This window comes from Acinonyx jubatus, chromosome E4 (genome assembly GCF_027475565.1).
Source record: "Acinonyx jubatus isolate Ajub_Pintada_27869175 chromosome E4, VMU_Ajub_asm_v1.0, whole genome shotgun sequence".
NCBI lineage: Eukaryota > Metazoa > Chordata > Mammalia > Carnivora > Felidae > Acinonyx > Acinonyx jubatus.
Window position 1 is genome coordinate 62,119,220 of NC_069395.1, and position 25,642 is coordinate 62,144,861.

General features: G+C 44.6%; 1 protein-coding gene across 4 annotated transcripts in view; it reads right to left on the reverse strand.

The window, feature by feature from the left end:
* Window positions 1–322: 322 nt before the first annotated feature.
* Window positions 323–25,642, reverse strand: part of AKT3 (AKT serine/threonine kinase 3) — a 306,189-nt gene continuing 280,869 nt past the window's right edge. For all 4 annotated transcript variants that reach the window (XM_027046228.2, XM_053209310.1, XM_053209311.1 and 1 more), the window contains 2 exons: window positions 10,970–11,072; window positions 323–3,864 (listed from right to left, as the gene is read on the reverse strand). In XM_027046228.2, coding sequence (XP_026902029.1) covers window positions 3,779–3,864; window positions 10,970–11,072 — 189 coding nt within the window. In that variant the 3' untranslated portion in view covers window positions 323–3,778. The remainder of the gene's footprint in view (window positions 3,865–10,969; window positions 11,073–25,642) is intronic.

Genomic DNA, 25,642 nt, shown 5'->3' on the forward strand with positions numbered 1-25,642 from the left:
CTGACTGAACACACTTCCAAGGAGACCCGGTCCGTCCCTGACTTCATGGGAGACCTGCCCCGAACCCACTGCGGCGCGGTCGGCGTCTCCCCTTCCGAGGCGGCCCTTCGTCCGAGTCTGCACGACCACGCTACTGCCACGTCACTGAAGTAACAACATAATCCTGTGTGTGCGTTCGGGGCTACAAGAAACTGCTGTATTTTCCTGTCACATTTTATGTAGGGTAGGTTAATACCAGCTGGAGCTATTAAAAATCTCTTTGTTTTCCAGAAAAGATTTTCTGAGATTACAGAACCACGTCCAACAACAATAAACAGAGAAGTAGCAGATTGACATAGTGCTTTATTTAAGCTGTCTGTACGAAGGAAAATAATGTGCATCCCTATCATATACGTGTAAAAATACTAAGGATGTACAGTGTACAAAAACAGTTTCTTGTAGTTATTTCACATCCTTGTGGGTCATATACTTAAGGAAATGAACAGTTTTAGTTTTAGTATGACCAACAGTAAGAGTAATACAGTTTCTTGGGTTCATAGTTGCGTCTGCTTAAAATCCTTAACCAGATGACTAGATCTTGCGCGGATCTAATGAAAGAACTAGCAAGGTCAAGAAATGTCACAAACTATAAAGCTACAGGGAGGTAATTCAATTACCAATTTAGAGGTTTTCTTTTTATTTAAATAAATACTTTACATTTCATGCTTGCCTGTAATGCACTACCAGGAGCAAGGTAAGGAAATTCTACTGTAGACAGTACAAACAGTAGCAGCAAAGTGTGTACGTTGAGGTGTAATACAGAGACCCTGCAGTTAGTAAGGGAGGCCCTTACCTTTGTACTCTAGGAGAAGCAAGGGGCCCCTGCAAGAACAGTCAGCTTTAAGAAGCCGGAAATCAGGTACGGGAAAATGGAAAATACTGGAATAATGCTATGTAATTAGTGTAGAAAGCAAAGCTGTGAGCAACCTGCCAGAAATCCAAGCAGAAATGGCCAACTTCCTCCCAGGTGGCTGCACTGAGACAAGAGGGCAGACTTCACGAGAGTTAGTACGGGGTGGAGTCCACAAAGTCTGAACCGAACTCTGATAGAACGATCCTGGGTTTCAGGCCTTGCCATCTGCCGGCGGCCCATGCCACAGCCACGGGCAGCCTCGAGGGCAGGTGCAGAAATCTCCAGAAATCTCCCTCTACACACACGTGTTACCTGTCAGTCCTCGGCGCCAGCTGATTGAGACCTGGGGGTGAGAGCGGGGGAGGGGGAAGTCTGGAAACACCTCGGTGCTTCTGACGGATCTCGAGGCCGAGAGTGACTGGGCCTGGAGAGCTGGCTGGGAGGCTTGGCCAGCCCGGGGCACCGTCCACGCGGTCCTTAACCTTTAGGAAGTGTCCTTGGCCAGGGTCATGGAAATCACCTTAAGGTTTGGGGGGGGGGAAGCTATCCAAGTGCTTAGTGTACGGGCCCCCCCTTTTCCTCGAAAGGGACGGACGCTCCGCACAAACCTCAGCCAGCCTCAGCCGCCTTCTCTGCGTCTCCCTGTTCCTCTTGTATATAATGGATGCGAGACAACTTACAGGACATACCTCCTAGTCTACTTTCTAGTCAAAGTGAAACATTCAACATAATTCCAAGGGAAGAAAAAACAAAAAAGTGAAGCTACATGTGTCAGAAGGAATGAACTACCATTTCCTGTAACTTCCTACTCGATGCTGAGGATGAATTTCACTCAGGTAGAAATATGAAAAATTAGGATAAAACCTATGTCTGAATATGTCTTAGCTGCCTTAGTAAAATGCCCTTTAACCCCCTCAGCCCCAGTGGCCCGCCCACCGCCAGCAGTGGCGTCTCCTGTACAGACCACACTTCCAGCGTCATGAGGCTAAGACATCTGCGTATGAATATGATTCATCCTACTCAGAAAGTCACTCGCTCTTGCGCACAACGCATCTCGACAGTGACAGCACGTCACGCCGCAGTCTTCCACGGGGAGCTGTCAGATCACGTGACCGATCCATCCCCACGAACGCTCCGTGGGGCCGGCTGCCAGCTTCCGCAACAGGGCCCCCGGCCCCTGGACTTCATAGGCTGCTTTGGAAAATGTCAGCTCCTAGCACCAAAGGGTTTAATCTGAAGATCATCATTAATGAAGGAGAAAGATGAGGTTTGCATACATGTCCCCTCTCAGTGAGAAATGTTGGAATTGGGGGACATGAGTATATACAGAAAAAGAAAAGTTGGAGGTGTTCTTTTTTTGTGTTGTTTTGTGTTTTCCCTGATGGCTTAATTCAGTGATAAATGTACCATGAGCGGAATAAACACACCAGGTTCTCACCCCTTACTGCCTACTTTGTAAAAACTCGAGATGCGTTCCTTTTGCCAAGTCAAGTTGGTTTCTCATGGTCACGCGGGTCTCGGTTTCCTCCCCCGCGTTACGTCGCCAGGCGTCAGAGCCTTTCCATCCTCGAATGAGCAACACCGACATCCTTCTGTCTCATTAACCCCTCGGCTTGGAGAGTTGGGGATTTTTCTCACTTTCAGCACCAAGGGGTTAAATGACAGCAGCTCTTCTCCCAAAGCCAAATTCTAACCAAGATGTACAATTTCAGAGCCTCGTCCGATTTTGTCACATAGGAGGAAAAGTGCATGCCTCTCACTGGCGTGTACATCCTTGCACACGGGTCCAAATAAACTGCAGTGAGTCTATTTCATGTAAGTTGGCGCTGCATTTGCTAACATGACACACAGTTTTCTTCACTAAGAAATAAATACTACTGCAATATAAACAAAATCATAAAAGGACATTCAAAGATTTAACATCCGAGAAAAAGCGAATTCACGTAGAACTCAAAGTAAAAACTTAAAACAAATAAGGCAAACACCTGTTTACCTCGGTGTACAAATTTTGGTGAAAAGCAGGGTCATTATACCTGTCTACATTCTTCAGCCATCAGAGGTGATAAATATCAAGAAGGGAAAAAGGTTTCCAAGCACAGGGAAAAAAGAAAAATGCTCTCTGGTGCAAATGGTTTCATAGCCCCTTTAAGTGACCTGCCTCTGCTGTGCATATGCCTCCTTCCCCGGAAGGACAGTGTTCGTCTGCCGCCAGCCGCCAGTGAGGTCTGGACGTCCGGGTGGGGCGGCAGGCTTCCTCGGCAGCGTCCGACAGGGATTAAGTGTGTGTCTATCGAGCTAGCTCAACGGTTGGTCAGGCCTTCTCTCGGATGCTTCCCTACGGACTCCAGCCAGGTCTGCGTGCGAGTTCCCCACTCTGTGCACTGTTCTGATAGGCTCTCCTACAACCCGCATATGCACATCACCACCCTGCCGCAATCGCTTACTCTGAATTATACGCTAAATCTTCTTAGTCTAATTAGTTTTTGATTTATCTTCTAGAAAGTTAAAAAATGTACCTAGACTCAGTGTATCTCATTTAGCCTTCACTGTTAGGGAAAAACAAAAACCAAAAGATCGAAAGATGACAACTGTGCACAAGTGAACAATGGCGGGCTCGTGACTTCCAAAGACTGCAAAATTACCTCTTAAAGTTGCTTATAGGACAGTAAGACAGTAGCAGCAGCAGCATGAGACCGTAGACGGAGATACAATTTCATGCAAAAACAAACAGGTGTGTTTGCGTACAGGTGTGTTCTCGTGGGGGTGTGCGTGGGCTGGGGTGTCTGGAGGCGCTCCTGCTTTGTAAGAGCTACGACTGGTGTGGTGTCCAGGAATCATCTTGAGGAAGAAAATCCAGGATGACCGTGAAGGAGCAGAATGAGGGCCTTATTCCCGGCCGCTGGCAGAGTAGGAGAACTGAGGGAAATGTGGCCGCCGCTCGCTGTCCACACCATCCATGCCGTCCTCGTCATCTGCGGGCAGAAAGCGGCCACTTAGCGTGCGTTTACCTTTTGCAACACCATCTCTGGTCTTCTTAGTTTGAACTTCTAGCATCATGAGGATTAACAGAGGCAACGAGCTCCCAGAAACTCGGGTTTGTCAGCAAAACACAGACTAATTAAACTTAATCCCCAAACAATCTCACTTTCAAACACACGATCCACAAAGAGATAACAACATCAAATCATCTCCTTCAAGACATGACCATCTTAAGACTCAGGATGCTGTGAAAAAAATACTACTGAAGAGAAGACTTTTTTTAAATAAGAAGGAACAAACGAGATTCGGTAGCCCTCAATTTCACGAAACCGCGCGTGTCAAAATTACAGGGATCAAACCCTAAGGCACCGTGTTTGTCTAGAATCCGCTACCAACTGCCTTTAAATGTGCGTATTTTTTTTTCATGGTGCTTTAGGTGTGACTGCAAAATAAAGCTTCATATGGGCCCTTAATTTTACAGGACTCATTATTTACTCTACATCTCATATCTGTCTTTAGTCACCATTCCCAATTTCCCTAAAAGGCAACTTTAAACCAGAGTAAAGAGAGGGTAAGATGTCAGCATCCAAACACTAGCTCCTCGGGAAACCAACAGCAGAAAGACACTCGAAGGCACAGAGGAAGCTGCTTTCACATTAGCCACCCTCATCTTCCCTGCCTTCCCACATTTGAAGGATCTCAAATGGTCACCCAAGCCCTTCTCATAACCGTTCTGGTGACTGAAGTCCCACCCAGCAGGAGGCTCTTCCTTGTACGTCATCATGTGTTCAGTCACCCCAGTCCACACCATCCCCTGTGCACCTGCTCCGGGCTCTGGCCACCCTCGGGGTTCCGTGTCTGTGCAGGGGTGCCCACAAAGCCCCTCCTGCTCTCCCCCAGTGTGCGGGGGTCACGTGCTGGCCCACAGTGAAAGCCCCAGAGGAGGCTTTCAAACACCCAACCTTTTTGCTTCAAGCAAAATAATTCCACTTCCTCAAATACATACAGGGAGTACATTGCTGATTCCTTGGATGTTCCAGCCTCTCCAAGAGCATGTATGTCACATCATGGGAGAAATCACAGCCTGTCACACAAGGATGACTCTCTGTGCTCCTCGATGACACACATTCCTCTGGAGAGCAAACGTTTCTGCTCTTGCCTCACTGTGCTTCTTCTCAATATTCTATTCTGAATACAGAAGATTCTAGAAAGGGATCAAGTTGCTAACCATTTTCAGCCTTGAATGTAACAGAAAATATCACTGGATTAGGTGGGAATCAGTCCATGGAGAAGATCTGTGGCTTCCTGCTCCGTGTAGACCATGGACCTCCACAGGCTTCTTTCCTGCTGCTGACAGGCATATTGTCAGCATTTCTAGAAAGCCCTGTGATTTGGGGAAATCTCTGCCTCCCTATTATCAAATATTTGCTAGGCATCAAGCAAACCACATGCATCATTTAGATGAAATACCTTCCACAGTATTTTTAGCTGCACAAGAGGTGGTAGGGGCTGGGGATGGCCTGTTGAGTCACAAAGTATAAAAACTCTAGAGAAAAGGCAGCTGAAAGCTTAATGTTCAAATTCGGAGCATTCTGCGCGAATCACATTTCAAGGCAAGAGTCTTCCCCACCAACAGCTTTGTTTGGCTGAGTGTTTTTCTGCGCCATGAACGTGCAGATTGGCTGGACTGCCCATGCAGGAGGCTGGGCAGAGAGGGGACTGTGCTATGCTGCCCCTACACCACACGGGAGCCACACAGGAGGGGCCGGGCTTCCTTCCGAGGAGGAGCATTTACTGCTCTAGGCTGCACGTCAGCTGAGAATTAAGAGTCTTCGTTCTGTAGCTTGAGTAATACATTAACCACATTTTCGAACACGAAGAAATCTCAGTCTCACAGATGACTAGGCCAGGGCCCCACACCTTGAAATTCTCTAATGCTGATGACCCCATTCCCTCAGGACCGCTGCCTCCTGGGGCCAGTATCTGATCCTTCCCTGAGGAGGTGCTCGGGGGAGGCACTGGCAGCCCTCTGATCTGCACAGGTGGGGGGCTGTGGAGGGAGGGGACAGCAGCCTGCCCGAGCCAGAGCCCGCAATAACACACCGTCCACGAACAGGTTTCTGCTCTGAAAGCTGGGTCGCAGGGAACCATGCTGACCACACACAGGACCCACACTAAAAACACAAGACCTATCTGGTACAAGAAAGCGGAGGTCAACTCCCCAGTCCGCATCAGAATCTCCAGTCCGAGGAACAATCCATCGCCCAATTTTCTTAGAGTTTAACAACTATAATTATATGGCATTACAAGCTACTAGATCTCAAAGAAATCCTCTTTTCCTGTATAAGGGAAGGCAGAGGACCATTCATGGGTAGAATGCAAGACGACACATTCCCAAATCTGTTCAATTAACACCAGTGAGAACAATCTGGCACGTGACCACAGCTGTTTGCAGGGAAGGAACATTTTGTCTAACTGCTGATTTGTTCTAAAAAGTAACTCCATTCTGCCTCATAAAAAGCAAGGTGGCAAGTGGGGAGACAACTGTCACGTATCATGGAGGCTTTGGGAACAAAACCTCCGTGTGTTAGCCACTGGACGGCCATGGCCATCCCAGCACCACCACTCAAAGCTGCAAGAAAAGATCAAGTGAAATGTAATCAAGCTTGGGGTTTCACCAGATCTCCTTTGATTTGGCCTCCTACAAGAATCCAGGATGCACCTGGGGGACATCCAGGTAAAGACTGGCTGCTGTGGCCCTCCCTCCACCAGGCGCCCCCGGCCTCAGGTGGCCCTCACTCCCTCTGCAGAGTCAGGAAACCAGACGCCCTGTCAGACGCAGGACTCTGCTGGACTCTGGTTTCTCGGTTCCGATACCCGAAACAGCCACACGTTCATAGGTCGATTCTGAGGTCCACCTTGGAAGGTACTACAGTGTGTGGGCCTCCTGCTGACCCTGGTCTCACACTAGAAACACACTTCATACCCTTTCAATCAGCGAGTCACTGGGCGGATACAGCGTTCCCCACGTCTAAAATGACACGGATGCTGTTAGTGACAAAATGCTCTGTCACGACATTCCGTTCTGCTGACCAAGAAGCTGAGACGCCAGGTTCAGATTATATTCTAGAAACTGTGCTGGGTCCCCCTCAATTTCTAAGTTCTAGAAATCAAGCCACAGAGGGTGTGTTAACGACATGCTCTCAGCACGACCAGTGCCATGTGAGTCTGGAGTGTGGGGTGAGGCTGCAAGTTGAATCCTGGAGACATCTGGGCCTTGACCGCCAGGGCTTCGAAATCAAGTCAGTATGAAGAAAGGACTGATGGCCAGGGCAGCACCTGCCACAGAGCCTGAGGTTTAACTTACTCGTAGTCCTGGATTCGGGAGCTGGTCTGTGGGGTCCCTTCCACTCCCTGCATCATATTTTGGCCTCCCAAAGTCCTCCCAGATTCATGCCCACTCTTCTGCTGGGCATTTACTGTACTGGGCCTGTCACCACGCTCCAAGCATGCATCACAGGACACAGAACACGACAGACCAGTTTGTGTGGCACTTCAATAAAATCAAAGCTACGGCCATTCAAAGCTGCACAACTCAGGTGCTTTTCCCAAAGAGATGGCTTCTCAGGTACACAGCAGGGGAAAGTCGGGGCCCGGGGACATTAGCCAGCCCTGCATCCCCTTTCCCAGAGGGTGGCGTGACTTGCCCCTTTCCAGGGACGGGGTGGCAGAGTCAGGACGTGAACAGGGGCACCCCCAACCCCAGTCTCTCCTCATCCTTTACGGTTCCCTTTGCCTTGCGCTTCAGGCTCACCAGGCTCATCCTTGCTGGGACTGGACTCCCACCTTTGGAAGCAAAATATGTCCTCGGGGCTTTGCGTTTACAGACTGTCCCTATTTCTGTGACTTCCAAGACCACATACCTAGTTGTCTTAAAAGAGTCCACAAATTCCAAAGCTCTCTTTACCAGAGAAAACGGTCTCGAAGAGGTGGTGGCTGACACAGAGACACGTTGGGACCTCACCTTCTAGGTTGCTGTGGTTATGACGTGGGGCGGCGAGAAGAAGCACAAAATCCTGGGCGCGGGTGGAGGCCATCAGTATGATACAGTATGATCTCTGGAAAGAGCTGGCCACCTTCCGGCCGGGAGCCTACCCTGCCTCCCACCATAATGCTTATTCATCATTTAGTTCCCTACTATGAAGGTATCATTATCCATGAGTTTCTTTATGTTTGTGATTGATTTATATATTTGGGTGCTTTCACGTTTGGAGCATAAATGTTTACAACTGTTAGGTTTTCTTGGCGGACAGACCACATAATTATGATATAATGCCCTTCTTCATCTCTTGTTACAGTCTTTATTTTAAAATCTAGATTGTCTGATATAAGTATGGCTACTCCAGCTTTCTTTTGGCGACCATTAGCACGATACATGGTTCTCCATCCCCTTATTTTCAGGTGTCTTTAGGTCTAAAATGGGTCTCCTGTAAACAGCACAGAGATGGATCTTGTTTTCTTATCCTATGTCTTTTGATTGGAACTAGTTTAGCCCATTGACGCTTAGAGTGAAAGATATGAATTTATTGCCATTATGTTGTCTGTAGACTTCATTCATTTAATATATGTTTACTGAGCACTGACACTGGGCCAAGTGTCCAGCTAGCAGCTGAGGCCAGCAGTGAATAAGAAACCAGGTCGTTCTTCTCAGGGTTACTGCTTTCTAGTTGGACATATAGACAGTAAACAAAGGAATAAACACATTAACTGGAAGACCATCAGCAATTGTCAACGTACAGCATCAAGGGGGGCAGGAGACGGTGTCCAACATGCTGCACCGTTCTTTAGATGGGAGGTTGAAGAAGGCTCCCTGACAAAGTGACCTTTAAGCTGAGATGTGAGGACAAGTAAGAGCTGTTCATGCACACGTCGAGGGAAAGAGCACCACAGGCAGGACAATGCTTAGCACACCAGTGCTGAGGCACGGTTAAACACAGTGAGGCCCGGCGTGCTCCAGGGGTGGCTGAACGCAGGGACGGGGGGCAAGATGGAGCAGGAGAAGGCCAGGATCAGACAGGCCTGTGGGAGCCAGTGGGATCAGTCGGATTTAGAGTACAGATTTAGGGAGCCACTGGAGGGTTGTGGGCAAGGGCAGGATGTGGTCTGATCACAGGTGACAGCATATCCAAATGATGAGGCCTAGCAAATGTTCTATGGTGGAAAGTGCTCACGGGCCCACCCGCCACCTCACTGGTGCTGCCCAGCATTTCAGACGAGTGGATTGCCTGACACGGTCCACTCTGGGGCCAGTGGAATCGGTGCCACGGCCTGTGCCCACCATTCTGCTCACGCGGGCCCTGAGCTACCTGCCCACAACTGCACAGGGTGTCCAACATGGTCTTCAACTCTTACCATTGTAAGATCAAGACAGAATGGAAGCCCGTCGTCCCACTGGGGATATACCCTGAGAAGCACTTCAACATACTAATCTTTCACAACTTGGCCTGGGCCCCGGCAAGGCTGCTGACACTGACTGAGGGACTCGGGCAGCTCAATTTCTCTTTGGGTTGCAATTTCTTCCCTTATAAAATTAAAGTTAAGAGGTTCTTAACTTGCAGCAAATCTTAAGAAAGAAAAGCACACTTATGCGTCATACGTAATTAGATTTTTCACTTCAGGGTGTGTTCACAGCCCCTTGTTGTCAGGCCCCGGGCCCGGGGCTGGAAACCCCAGACCATCAGGTGGCCACGTCCGCTGCTGGAAGAACACCGTGCCTCAACCTTCCCGCTCATGGACCCTCACTGTGAACAAGCACTTCCGCTACCCTGCCTTTTGCAAAGGAAAGAGGGGGGGGGGAAGAACAGTGGGAAGGGACCTAAAGGGAAGAGAAGGAGAGAAAACTACCACAAAGGGATTGTGAGCCAAGAGGCGTGTGACTGGAAGAGATCTGGCTTTTCAAGCCTGCCCCTCACACTCAATTTTATCCTCGCTGCTGAGCTAATGACGACAGACACACGGTCCTTTGTCGGCATGAGAGTGTCTTGTCTGGAAGTTTTATCTGGTACCCTTCTTTCCTTGAAAGCCCACGTGTTTGGGATATTGATTGAAGAGTGTGCACGTACTAGTGTTTGCGGAATGATCTTACGTGGTGCATGAATGTTCAGTTTTAACACACGTGTAATTCACTTTACATGTATCAAAAAGTTACTAGCAAACAAAATTATGTCTTTACAGATATTAGTGCTTAAGACAAAGCTAAATAAAAACAGGGTGATTCCATTTAGAGTGAATTTAGAACTATTAAGAATGCAGGAAACCAGAATTAGTGTGATTCTGAGGGTGGTCTGGGAGTGAGCAGTCAGGGACGCACAGCAGGGTCTACCTCAGAATCCTCTCAGCGGATGGCAAGAGCACATTAGAATAGTAAGCAAGGGCTAAGTCGTCTATAATTTAGTCTGTAATTCTCAGGCTGCAATTTTTCTTTATGTAATTTTCCTGGCTCCCAAAAACGTTTCTCTCAGCTACGGTCTTCGGTATTTCCACTTCAGAACTCCATGTTCTTTTATGAGAGAAACAGAAAGAATGCACTCAAGCAGGGAAGGGACAGAGAGAGAGAGAGAGAGAGAGAGAGAGAGAGAGAGAGAAAGGAATCCCAAGCAGGCTCCTCACTGTCAGTACAAAGCCCAATGCAGGGCTCGAACTCAGGAACTGCGAGATCATGACCTGAGCTAAAATCAAGAGTTGGAGCCCCAGGGACTCCACATTCTTAAGTGGAATGGAGTAAGTCACTGTGGAATTTGATCTTGAAAATATCCTATAAGAAAATATCAGGGGCCCCTGGGTGGCTGAGCTGGTTAAGCATCCAACTTCAGCTCGGGTCATGATCTCACGGTTCATGGATTCGAGCCCCATGTAGGGCTCTGTGCTGACAGCTCAGCCTAGATCCTGCTTCAGATTCTGTATCTCCCTCTCTGTCTGCCCCTCCCCTGCTCACACTCTGTCTCTCTCAAAAATAAACATTAAAAAAAAATTTTTTTTCAAAAAGTGGCTGTTTTCTTCAATTATAGTCAAACATTTTCAACTATTAGGTTTACTTACATTTTTCAGGTGGTGTTATTGTAATAGTCTGAGCTGTAAATTCTTCATCAAAATATCTGGTATCTGTCTCAGATGTTACTTGAGGCTTAAAAGGAGGTACAAGCTGCAAGAAGAAAGAACAAGACTCCTGTTAACAGATTGCAATTCAGGAAAATTAATTTCTAGGATAAAATTAGGGAGCAAATAATGAAGTGAACAGTGCCAGAGAGACCACACTCTGAGTCACTGTGTACGGGAGACGTGGAGTTCGGCTTCCCAGTCAACAGTCGGGAGCACAGAACAGGAGGTACTTGGTTGTTCTGTATAAAATTGGAGGGATTGTGTGAAATAGAACACATGAACACCAAAGAACAGGGTGCAAAGAGGATACTGAAAAGTCCTAGTTTTTCCCCCAGTAACAAACATGCACACAAACCAGACAGATGTAAACCCCTGTAACAAAATGCAGGCTCTACCCAGTGCAGCAGAAGCACAACCTGCCCTCGGTTCTCTCGGTGGCGCCTGGCCCACCAGGCTGTGTCATTAAGAACACAACCTAGTGACAGTTATTCCAGGTCACCGGGTGCTGCCCCTGTACTTGGCACAGAACGACACCTGCTTACTTCAGATGGGCGTTACCTCCTGCCCCTGCCCTGGGACGGGGGTCTTGGGAGCCCCCGAAGTTAGGTGCAAACGTTGCGTCCCTAGGTTGCATCAGATCCTTGTTGGGGACAGTGACCCAAGAGAGGGTCAAGAGTGATCACTCTAGGAACTGACAGAGCTGGATTCTTCTGCCTCAGACCTGCAGCAGGTGTGGCACTGGGGAAGCCTGGGGCTGCTGAAGGTCACAGAAGCCACAGAAGCCCGAACCTCTGTGACCTCCACTGGCTGGGGTGTGACTCCTGCTTGTCAGGGCTCTGGCCTCGAAGGAGAGTCTACAGATTTCTTGTTCACACAGGGAGTCCCGACCCAGGACCTGGAGTCAGAGCACACACTCTCACGAGTACCATTCAGAATACGAGATACTGCTTTTATTGTTTTTATTTTTTTAAGGTTTATTTTTATTTATTTTGAGAGAGAGAGAGAGATGGAGGGGGGGAGGGAATGGGGAAGGGGCAGAGAGAGAATCCAAAGCAGGCTCTGCCCCCATCAGTGCTGAGCCGGATGTGGGGCTCAAACTCACAAACCTCAAGATCATGACCTGAGTCAAAGTCAGACGCTTACCCGACTGAGCCACCCAGGCACCCCAGGAGACACTGCTTTTATAATAAAATTCCCGTGTGTACAGAAAAACAGGAAACAGAGTGATAGAAATCAGTATGTTTTATACAAATTTTACGAAACACACAACTGGCTTTAACTCAGTGCATTTTCCCACTCTTACTGTCATCAAATTTATGTTAAATAGGCAAAAATCTTTAAATTATTCTCTAGACAGACTATGTTTTAAAACACCAGGGGCTGAGCAGAATTAAAAGCACATTTTCAGAATGAAGGACCACACCTGTTTATGGCCCATGTAACTGAGCATTTTTAATCTCTTTTCTTCTTATCATTCCTTCTCTTTGCCCCCAGTGCACAGCCCTGGTTATTAGCAAGCACTTTTGGGGGGACGGACCTAATCCAGGTTCCACTCGTCACTGGCAGTGGCTTCGGAACAGCAGCCTGGTTTTCCTCCCACAGCCTTGATCTCATCTGGGCCAAGCTCCTCTGTCACATGCACCCTGCTCTGTGATGCTCCCCAGGCCACGCGAGCACTCGCTCCACTGACGGAAGTCTTCCCTCTTCCTCTCAGACTAAAGGGCGTTCTTACACACACGGGAACAGCAAAGGTGATCGGGATCAGAGAACTTGGGGCTTTCCTCTTTGAAGAAGGAGGGGTCACTGCCTCTACCTGCAGACAACTGGAGACTGGGGCTCTGGTTGAGTCACCATTTTACAAATGCTCAAAAAATGGTTCCTCCACGTCCTTCCAAGCAAAAATTCGCCACAAGAAACTCTTCTTGGCAGAGGTGGGTTTCTGGGCATGTGCCGTCGGCTTTGCTAACCTCTGCCCACCCTTCCCAGCGGCCCCCTCTGAGGGCAAAGACTGACCTGCCAGTTGGGGGAAAAGCTGCCAGCCTTTCAGGTGAGAGGCAGAATGGTCACTCAAACGAGATCTGAAAACAGTTTTCAAAGGTCACGGGAGGCTTAAGCTCGTGTCTGCTCAGATGTCCCAATGCTACAAAGGCTTACCTGGCCTCCTCTCCCAGGTGGCCGCCCTCCCGTCCCCTTCTTTTTTTTTTTTTTTTTTTTTAATTTTTTTTTTCAACGTTTATTTATTTTTGGGACAGAGAGAGACAGAGCATGAACAGGGGAGGGGCAGAGAGAGAGGGAGACACAGAATCGGAAACAGGCTCCAGGCTCCGAGCCATCAGCCCAGAGCCCGACGCGGGGCTTGAACTCACGGACCGCGAGATCGTGACCTGGCTGAAGTCGGACGCTTAACCGACTGTGCCACCCAGGCGCCCCCCTCCCGTCCCCTTCTATCCTCACACTGCTTCATTTTCCTCCAAATGGTGTTTCAGCATCTGACTCAATACACCTACACACACACATGCAAAACAGACTTACATTTGTTTACCGTCACTGCCATTCCACCTTCTCCCAACAAAACAGAAGCTCCGTGAGGGTGAGGGCTGACTGACACACAATAAACTGTACGTATCAGGAGTGTACGAAGTGACATGTTTTGACACGTGTACTCACCCAAGAAACTATGACCAAAATCAAGATGGAGAAACGTTTGTTTTCTCACGAGCCCGTTGTGAGCCCTCTCTCCCTCCTCCGTCCCTGCAGGCAATGACTGACACGCTTTCTGCCATGATTGATTTGTTTGTATTTTCAGGACTTGTATGTAAATGGAATCGTATAGCATGTATCCTTTCTCTGATTTTTTTCAGTTAGCACCATTATTTTGACGTCCGTCTATGTGACTTCATGTGTCAACAGCTCATCCACTGCATGGCTGGGTGACGTTCCGTCATACAGGTGTACCGCCATCTGTTTACCCATCACCTGTCAGTGGACATCTGGGTTGCTTCCAGTTTGGGGCTATTACAGATAAAGCTGCTAGGACTCTTGAGGTCCAAGTCTTTGTACAGAGATGAGATTTCATTCATTTTGGACAAATACCAAAGAGTGGAATGGCTGGGTCACATGCTAGATGTACATTTAACTGTTTAAGAAACTGCCAAACTGTTTTCGCAAAGCGGTCGCTTCATGTTATGTTACTACCACCAGTGGATCAAAGTTCCACTATGTTCTTGCCAGTACTGGTTTGGTTGGTCTCTCCAGTAAAAGACATTTGGATGTGTGGTGGTACTTCACTATGGTTTTAATGTATTTATTTCCCTAATGAATAATCGTATTTTTCATGAATTTGTAACTTCTTTGGTGAAGCGTCTGTTTAATATTTGCCCCACTCCCCTTTTTGTCATGAAATGCAGAGTTGTTTTTTTTTTTTTTACACACAATCTGCGTGTATGTCTTTAATCAGATTTATGATTTGCATATATTCTTCCAGTTTGTGACTTTTCCTGTCATTCTCTTAACAGTACCTCCTGAAGAACACACATTCCTAATGATGCTGATTTGTCAGTTTTCCTTTGTGGATCACACACCACTCTCATCTACGAAGTCTCTGTGTAACTTAACACTGCAAAGGTTTTCTCCTGTATATTCTTCTAGAAGGCTCTACCTTTAGGACTATGATCTGTTTTGAGTTAATTTTGTATATGCTGCAAATTCTGTTTTAAAAAAGTATGTATGTGCATTTTACCATCACAATTTGTTGGACTGAGTGATCTTTGCACGTCTATTCCAGGTCAATTAACCAGTTATGCACGGGTCTAGATTTCTAGATTCTCTGTGGGCAAATAAAGATGTTATCTGTCCAGAACAAACTGTCCTGATTCCTGTAACTTAGTAAGTCTTGAAGCTGGGCAATGTAAGCTTTCCAACTTTCTTTTTTGTCAAAATTGTTCTGGCTATTCTAAGTCCTTGGCATTCCAGATGAATTTTAGAATCAACCTAACAATTTCTACAAAACAGCTTGCTAGCATATTGATTAGGATTGTGTTGAATTCATGTATTAATTTTGAGAGAACTATCATCTTAAAAATACTGAGTCTTCTAAATCATGAATGCATTAGATGTCTCCCCTGCTGTATGTTGTCTTTAATTTCCTTACAATATTTTTTACTTCGCAGTATGAAGGGCTTTCATCTTTGTCAGAAGTATCCCTAAGTACTTCATATTTCTGTTGCAGTCATAAGTGACATTAATTTCCATTTTGGATTGTCCGTTGCTGCTGTATACATTTAGTTATTTTTGTATTGTGCAATCTTTTGTATATTTAGCTTGTATCAAACAACTAATGAGTTAAACTTTAGTAGTTTTTTTTATAGATTCCATCTGATTTTCTATATAGGTAATAGTGTTGTCCCTGAATAAGACAGACTTACTTCTTTCTTTCCAATCTGAATGCATTTTATTTCTTTTTCTTTACTTCTTTTCCTGCCCTGGCCAGAAACTCCAGTACAATGTTGAACAGAGTGAACATCTTCACTTTGTGAAAACCACTCAGGCTTTCCCCACTAGGATATTAGTGATAAGTTTTCCTTAGATGTCCTTAATGAGGGCAGAGAAGTTTCCAGTTCCTGGTTTACTGGGAGCATTTTTGTTGGTTTGCTTTGTGTTTAAATCAGATGGATGTTGGATTTTCTCGAATGCTTTTTTTTCCTACATCCAGTGAGATAACCATGTGTATTTCTTAGTTATTGTTAATATGGTAAATTTTAGTAGTTGGTTTTTAAATATTAAACCAACTCTGTATTTCTAGTATAAATCCCATTTGGTGATGATGTGCTATTCTTGTATGTATTGCTGGATTTGATTTGCTAAAATTACATTACGTATTTTCATATATAATTTCATTAAGGAAATTGTTCTATAGCTTTCTTTTTTTGTATTACCTTTGCCTGCATTTGGTATCAGGTTAAGCTAAACTACTAGAATGAACTGGGAAATACTGCCTTATTGCTCCAGAAAATTGAAGATATGTGTAGAATTGATACTATTCCTCATGTAAATGTTTGGGAGAATTCACTGGTGAAACCAAATGGTTTGGGAGTCTTTTGTGGGAAGAATTTTAACTACAAATGTAATTTCTTTAACAGGTACAAGGCTATTCATGATATCTATTTCTTCTTGGTAATTTGTGTCTTTCAAGGGATTTGTCCATTTCAGCAAAACTGTTGGTTTTATGGACATGAAGATTTTCATACTATTTCCTGTTATCCATTTAATACCCATAAAGTCTATAGTGAAGCCACCCCTCTCATTCATGATATTCATAACTTGTCTTCCTGCTTTTCTGTTCACTTTGGTTAGAAATTTATCAATTTTGTTAATCTTCTCAAAGAACCACTTTTCCTTTCATTGACTTTATTTTTTTTTTGTTTTGTTTTATTTCACTTACTGCTGCCCCAATCTTTATAATTTCCTTTCTTCTGTGTAATGGAGTTTAATTTGTTCTTTTTTTCTAGTTTCTTAAGGTGGAAGATAAGGTCACTGATCTTGGACCTTTCTTCCTTTCAAATGTAGTCCTTCAGTGCTACAAATTTCCCTTGAGGTATTATGTTAGCTATCCCACAGCAGAACAAGCTTTGTTTTCATTTTTAGTCCGTTCAAAATCCTTTCTAATTTCCCTTTTGATTTCTTTGTTTGACCCACAGATTATTGAAAATTGTGCTGAGTTTCCAAATACTTGAGGATTTTCCACGTATCTCTGTTTTGATTTCTTTTTATTCTCTTAGCATGCTTTAAAACTATTTGAATCCTTTAGGATTTATAGAGTTGTTCTGCTCAATGGCAAACGATCTATGTGATCTTGAAGAGAATGAATATTGTTCTGTTGTCGGATGGGGTTCTGTGTCAGTTAGATTAAGTTGGTGGATGGGATTGCTAAACTCTTTCACAACCTAACGATTTTCTCTCTGCTGCTTGTATCAATTATTTGAAAACAGGCACTGACATGCCCAACTATAATGTGGATTTACTTGTTTTTTCTTTCAGTTCTATTAATTTTTGTTTTATGTTATTTTAAGTTTTGTTATTAGATGCAAAAATAATTAAGGTTTTTTACATCCTCTTGATGAACTGATCCCTATATTATGATGAAACAATCCTCCTCATCTCCGATACCATTGCCTTGAGATCTTCTTCATAGGATACTGATACAGCCACTCTAGTTCTTCATTAGTATAAGCATGGTACATGGTTTCCCATCCTTTTATCTTTGTCCATTTGTAATTTACATTTACATGGGTTTCTTGTAGGCAGCATATAGGTGATTCTTGCTTTTTGTCCAATCTGACAATCTCTTTTAATTGTGGCATTTAGATCATCTGCCCTCAGCGTGACTACTGACATGGTTGAGATTAAATCTACCATCTTGCTAGTTGTTTCATACTTGTCTCATCTGGGACTTGGTTTTGCAGTGATGCCACACCCCCAGTTCCTAGAACAGCGCGTGCCACTTAGTGGCACGAGTAAACGAACACATCGTTCAATCTTGGGGCTGGAGGGAGCTGTCAGAGAGCATCCAGTCTACCCTTGTTGAAACGAGGAGACTGAAGCACACTTAGTAAAATGACTTGCCGAAGATGACACAAGTAACAACCAGAGCAGCAAACCCTCCGTCTCCTGATCCCAAGCTCTCTCTACTGCGGTGCCTGGAGAGACACGGCATGAAAACACCTTTGCCTTTGACTGCTTCTCTGGATGTCAGTCAAAGTCAAGACATTCGTGCTGGGAGCATATTTCCTCCCCTCAACTCACACACAGTAGCAGAAGAGGACCCAGTAAAATAGAAACATCCACACAGGGAAGCGAGAACCCTATAGGGAAAGGGATGAGAGAGAACATGCAAAGAACCACCACAGGCCCCAACAGAGGTGCTACCACGCAAATCTGGGGACACCAAGCCGCGGTTTCCTCAGAGCCCCAGGGCAGATGTTCACTCTAAACCACTGAACACATTCAAAATATTTAATTCTTCTGGGCTGAATTGTGCCCCCTCCCCCACATCCAGATGTTGGGAGTCCTAATCCCCAGGGACCGTGCTGGGAGAGATGGCCTTTCAAGAGATGACTCCATTAGAACAAGGTGTCAGTGTGGGCCTTAGTCCAACCTGACAGGTGTCCTTGTAGGAAGAGGAAATGTGGACATGCGCACAGACTCCAGAGGCACGCACAGGAAGAGGAAAGACCACGTGAGGATGAGCAGGTAAGGTGGCTATTCACAAGCCAAGGAAAGAGGCTTCAGAAGAAAGCAACCAACCCTGCCAGTCTCCTGATCTTGGACGTCCAGCCCCCAGAACTTCAGGAAAACCAATTTCCATGAAGTCACCCAGTCCATGGTACTTTGTCATAGCAGTCCTAGCAGATGACCACATCCCATTTTATTTCTGCCTTTAAACCAGTATCATCTTAATTTTCCCTCCCCCACTCAGGACATCGTTCTCAAAACACTCCTGTGTCAGCTGCAAACTCTCGTTTAGGAACGTGAAAGTACAGGCCAAGTCCAGAAACACTCAACTCTACACCTCAGCTACCTACTCAATGGATGGCCGCAGTGTCATGAATTGCAAACTTGACCTATTTTCCCAGCAAACGTGATAAACCTAGGACATATCTTTCTTTGAAAGCTAGTCTGTTTTCAGGATACGTAGTTCCGGACAATGTAAACACGAAGATCATGGTGCTGGCTTCTGGACTTTGCTTCCAGTTTACTGCAAAGGCATCATCAGGGTGCATTTACTTGTCCAGCCTCAAGACCACAGAGAGGCAGCAATGCTGCAGCCCCTAACTACTCCCACACTACTCCTCTACCAGAGTTACAAGTTACCAAGTCATGCTATCATCTGCAGTGTTTCTAAAGCACTGTGTAGGCTTTCGGCATAAATGAAAGAACAGAGAGAAAACATGTCCCTGAACTTATTATAATAAGTCACAGTCCCCACTCCTGGTGTGGCTGGAATGACAGCAGGGGAGTACAGACACCACGGTCTCTTAGGGTCAGTGTCCTCTACCCTTCCCCAGCAACCAATCAATTGTTACCATCCACTTTCTGTGCTCTTCCTTCTGCCTTCAGTGTAGGTGCTCTAGAAATACAAAGCAGGGCTTGAAGCTTGCAGGAAAAATGGATATACAGTGTCTAGGGAACCCTAACTGTCATCCTATTTGAATACTATGGTTATGTCCACCACTCTGATGTGGATCAAAAAAGACTGAACACAGATACTAGCAACAAAAACTGCCAACACTTTGGGGCACCTGAGAGACTCAGTCGGTTGGGCATCTGGCTCTTGGTTTTGGCTGAGGCCAGGATCTCACAGTTTGGGGGATCAGGCCCCACATCGGGCTCTACACTGACAGCACAGAGCCTGCTTGGGATTCTCTCTCTCCCTCTCTCCCTGCCCCTCTCCCACTGAGGCATGTGTTCTCTCTCTCAAAATAAATAAATAAATAAATAACATTAAAAAAAACCCATAAAGTGGAGGACCATTAAAAAAAAAACAAACGCTAACACTACTGAATGCTTAGATATGCCATAGACAATAATCTAAGGCTGTAATTCTATCTCTTTAAAACAATTCAAGACAGTAACTAAATTTACGTAGGTTTATTTAATCTCTGTCGTCCTAAAAAACTGGTTTTATGCTGTGTGTGTATGTGAATGTGCACACACCCAGGAGAAGTGGGAATATGGAAAAGAGGAATTTATTTCTAACAAAACTAATAAATCTTTGGCAAACTTTACTTAACTACATCATCTGCTAAGCTTTACAATACCAGTGAACATTTCTTGACAGGTGACCGGAAACTCAAATAACTCATTAAATAATGAGAAGACAGAGTTGGAGATGGGCACAGCAGCTTCAAGTGGGGAGAGTGAAAGACGGGGAACCCCACGTTCTGCGTCTAGTGCACCCACGTCTCCGGCTGACTCCCGAACCGCGCTTGCACAGGGCAGACTCCAAGCTCCCCAGGGAAGTCTAAATAAGCCAACCTAAAATTCTGACGCTCCCTGTGGAGGACACAGACATTGCCGTTTCAGTTCGGCCATGACAAACTGCCTACAAATACAAAAACTCAAAATTCTTTGCTGTAATCTAACAGGATTCAGAGGCACTACTGTGTGTCAGTCACAGTGTCCAGGACATAGTCCAGACTGACGCCACGTCAAAAGAAACAGGGGAAGACGACACACCCACCACAAAGAGACAATCAGGGAGACGGATGTGAACAAGGCCTGGACTCTGTTGGCAGATGTGAATTTTCAAGCAGATTTTACAACTATGCTCAATGATAAAGTATGTTCCTAATGAATAAAGAGATGGAAAAGTGGAAACTATTAAAAAAATGGAATCAAATGGAAAATCTAAAACAGAAAAATATGACTTCTGAAATAAGAAATTCACTGTGTGGGCTTAGAGCAACTTAAAGATTTGAGGAAGGTCGGTAACCTGGAAGATTTATCAATAGAAATTATTCAGTCTGCAGAGCACAGGAAGAAATTAGAAAAAAATGAACACAATTTCAAAGACCAATGGGATAATGTCAAAGGGCGAAATGTATGTGTAATTGGAATTATAAAAGGAGAGGAGACAATAAGACAAAATATATATTTCTAGGAATAATGGCTAAAATTCTTCCACTGTTAGTGAAAGGTTCAGAAAGCTCAGAGAACTCCACGTAGAATAAATATAAAGGAACCCTCACCTACACACATTATCATCTGAAATCCGAAGTCTGTCAGTCAGGGTTCGAGCAGAGAAGCAGAAACACGTGTGTGTGTGTGTGTGTGTGTGTGTGTGTGTGTGTCCATGAGAGAGAGAGAAAGAGAAAGACTGAGGGAGAAAGAGAAGGACAGAGAGGGACAGAGGAAGAAGAGGGAGGACGAGAAGGAAGGAGGATGGGCCAGAGAGAGAGAGCTGGTCATGCAGTCTCTGTGAGGCTGCTGTCTTCACACTCAAGGACATGTGGAGCTTGGCATCCGTAGGGCAGGGGGAGGGAGGGGAGCACGCACGTAAAGCAGGGAGAAGAACACAGCGAAACCCAGAAGCAGGAACTGGAGCCCACAGGACAGACTGAAACCCACGCCACTTCTTACTGTCTCTGACCTCGGCACAGATGTCCCACACAAGCTGGGGACCTGCAATGGCAACACACACGCTGGCCCAGCAGTGGGAAAGCTAACCGGTTTGCAGGGGAACAGGGAACAGAGGCAGGCGAGGTGAGCAAACAGACCAGCAACAACTTTCGGAGCTACAAGTCCCTGCTGCTTCACTTCTGCCCCCCGCACCCCGAATCTCACAGGAGAGTCTCATACGACAAAAGGAATTCTGGAAAATGTAGCTTGGCCTAGTCAGACTGATTTGTTCTAAAGCCATCACACAAACGAAAATACCTTGCAAGCAGCCGGTGAGATGTGACACATAATTTACAAGGGAACAGGTAACTGAATAAGCACTCACAAAACTACCAACTCACAATTTTATATCCAGTGAAAATATCCTGAGTGTGAAGGCAAAATAAAGACATCATCAGATAAAAGAAAACAAATTCCTTGCCAGCCAACTTGCACTACAAGAAATGGGGGAAGTTCCTTCGGCTGGGAATGTACCAGAAAGGAACCTGGGCCTCCAAGGAGGAATGAAGAGATACGGGCGCTCACTCTGCATTTAGACGATGCTGACCATGACCGCGAGTACACCGACACCCGCTCACGTGTACACATTACGGGTGAAGCACAGCTCAGTAAAACAAATTACTTTCTAATTTTAAAAGAAGAATGAAGAGCATTTGAAGTGGTAAACATGTAAAAAAAAGAAAATACTAAAGTTCTAACTTCACAACTGGACAGAGATGAAGGGTAATGTTCAAGAGGGAACACGGACGTTTCCTGAAGGAACCAGAGACTTACAATCAATATGGAAAATCTGCACAGGCCCTTCCAGAAGAGGTCTTACTTCATGCAGGCCTGGCTCTGCTCCTCACACTAAGTACCATATAAATTACTCATTTAAACAGCTGCCATTTCACTGAAATGAGTATCAAAGAGGTGATCAAAACAAACTATCAAGTACTTAGGTTACACTCTAAAAAGCAAGTTTTCCCTTCTTTTCTGTAGGAAACCTCTGGGAAGTCAGTACAAATGTAATAAGTAGGAGGCAGATCAAAACGAAGATCTGAGTAAAATCAAAATGAGCCACAGATTCCAAATCAATCTTCCCTGAAAACCTCTTGGTCGTCACTTCACCATTCTGTATCAGTATTTTCCCTTTATGAAGACTAAAACCTCAGCAGTCCGCATGAACTCCTGGAGTCTCCTGCCTCAGCTGCTGGCCGGGGCCCCTGCCCTGTCAGCAGTGAGGCTTCCCTCCGTGCCCTCCCCTCCCCATACAAGGCACGCCTCTCCTCAGGGGCCTACCGTGGGCCGCACACATTCTCACTCAAAGAGGCCAGGCCTCCCGCGGTAAAGGCAGGGCCCGCAGGCAGGCACCACCACCCTGGCTTCAGGACCAAACATTTACGAACACCTCTGCTTCCGCGGTATTCCCACTTCTTCCCATGACTGTCACCACGCAGCTGGCCCGCCTCTTCCGTGAAGACTAACCCCGCCGGCGAGGCTTCGCAGATCTTGCTTTTTTCTTATATCTTACTTGCCCCTCACACCTCACAATGTACCCACTGTACGTCTTACTGTCGGTACACACACTTACTTTTTTCTACACAGCTCCACTTTCAGGGCCCTGGCTGCATTCTCCCCCCAGGTACGTAAGCAAAACAAAAGCGAAAAAACAGATCCAACCCATTCTGTGGGCGGTTTTCCATTTAGCTCTTGCACCCTCTTTACTCCTCCATTTTCTTGAGTAGGACAGCGCTTGGCGCTTCCGTTTCTTTCCCTTCCACCCGACTTACAAAATTGAAAAACAACTATCTTGAGCATAAAGGAAAGAATATAAAATGACAACCAGATGCAACACATGTTGACATGGTGTCAAATGTACTTTCAGACTTTTGTATTTTTAAGACCTAAAACACAGACACAGCTCAATACCTATTGCTTTCCCCTCACTAATGCCCATTTTTAATTCCCCCCAATTACAATTATGTTCGATTCAAGCAAATATTGTGGTGGAGCTCCTTTGTGTCATTTGCATGCAAATTCCTATACTTTTCTCCCAATTATGTCGCAGATACAATTTTCTTTAGTTCGTTTTCAGTTATTGTAATAATGGTATCATTCCCTAGGCATCTTATGTGACCTGACTTTTTATGTTTATATATTTTTGACTATCAATACTGAATGCTGAATAAGCCCAATTTACTCATTTTTTATTCAGTACAGTATTCCACTATAAGAACAGGACAAACTTTAATTATTACATATTCCACCATTAAAGATCTATTAAGTTATTTTGTCCTTTAAAAGTCACATATCCCTTATTTCTTTTTCTTATTATGTTGGTTAGAATCTATAATAAAAACTGCCTAGAATGTGATATTGGTGGATACCTTTTTCTTACATTTAAAGAAAATATTTATAATATTCAAACATTAAGTATAATGTTTGTAGAAAAAAAATTTTTTTTTAACATTTATTTTGAGAGAGAGAGAGCACGTGTGCTTGAGCAGGGCTCAATCTCCCCAACTGTGAGATCATGACCTGAGCCGAAATCAAGAGTCAGATGCTTAACCGACTGAGCCACCCAGGTGCCCTAACTATAGAAAAATTTTTGAAAAAAACTTAAAGAAGGTTCATGTTATTTCTATGTTACTAAAAGTGTTTTAAATATATTTTTAAAAACCATGAGTATGTTCTACTTTCATTTTATGACAAGTTTTTCTATAAAGTTTGAGATGGTCAGGTGGATTTCTCCCTTAATCTCTAAATGTGGTGAATAACATTAATTTTTTCTAATATAATCACATTTCTAGAACAAATCTAACATGGACATCAGAACATACATATTATTTGCGTTGTTGGAAATAATTGCTCAGTAGTTTATTTAGAATATTTATATCCCTGTTCATAAATAGCTTATTATTTTTCTTTCTTGTAATAGTTTTATCAGGGTTTGGGATCAAAGTTACAAAATAAGTTTGAGAAGCATAAAACCTCCTCCCCTCTCTTCCTTCAGAACAGATTGTATAAAATTTTTCTAATGATAGGGATTATCTTATCTTTGAATGTTTGATGGAGATTTCCTGAAAAATTCATCTGGGTTTGTACTGGTGTTTTTTATTGGGGTAAAAACACTGGAGTTGGAGAAGTGACAGACTGTAAACTAATTTAACAATTAGGTATTTTCACACTTTTCTTGAGTGAGTCAGCTGGTAATTTTAAGCTTGCCTGAAATTATCCATAAACTCTCTTTTTAAAAAACAGGATAGGGGTGCCTGGGTGGCTCAGTCAGTTAAGTGTCCAGTTCTCAGTGTGGGCTCAGGTCATGATCTCAAGGTTCATGGAATCAAGACCGGCGTGGGGCTCCGTGCTGTTGCGCGGATTCTCTTTCTTCCTTTCTGCCCCTCCCCTCCTCACGCATGTGCACGCACTTTCTCTCTCTCAAAATAATAAACTTAAAATATATATACACACTTAAACTTGAAAAAAATATATATATATATACACACACATTCGTGGTAGTTGTATTACATTTTCATTGCAATATATTTCTGTATCTCATTTTCATTCCTAATATTTTTTATTAATTTTGAGCTCTGTTTGCTTTACTAGTCTTATATATAACTGCATTTTCCTAATGTTTTCAATTGTTTCTATTTATTCATTTGTACTTCTACATTTACTGTGTGCTTCTACTTACTTTCACCATGGTGATTCTGTTGCTGAATTTCTTTCCCTCATTTTATTTGGAAGCTTAGCTAATTAATTTCTGATCTTTCTATTTTACTTGCCCACTCCCACCCCAGTACAAGTATTTAAGAACTGCCTTGATTGCCTTTCACAAATTTCACTGTCCTTCTGACTCCAATATTTTCTGATTTTCAATGTAACTACTTCTTAGTCCGTGAATTATACTAAAGTTCATTTTAAGAGTTTCAAATATTTGAAGTTTAGAGAAGTATTTCTTTGCTGGTTACTCCTAATTTTACTGATCACAGAATATGGTCTGAGTTATATATAGTTCCTTTGTTTTCCACTGAGGTTTGATTTAGTGCCTCAAAAGAAATGCATGTTCTAAACTACAGACCAATAGGGGCGCCTGGGGGGCTCAGTTGGCTGAGCAACCGACTTCGGCTCAGGTCATGATCTCCTGGTTCATGAGTTCAAGCCCCACAGTCGGGCTCTGTGCTGACAGCTCAGAGCACGGAGCCTGCTTCGGATTCTGTGTGTGTGTGTGTGTGTGTCTCTCTCTCTCCACCACCCTCCCCCATTCATACTCTCTTTCAAAAATAAACATTAAAAAGATTAAAATAAATAAACTACAGACCGATATCCCCATTATCACTGATGCAAAAATCCTCAACAAAATAGAAGCAAAATGAATGCAGCGGCATATTCCAAGGCCTGCACTTGTGACCACCGTCCTAAGGATTGCACCGAATCTGCAACGTCGCTGTG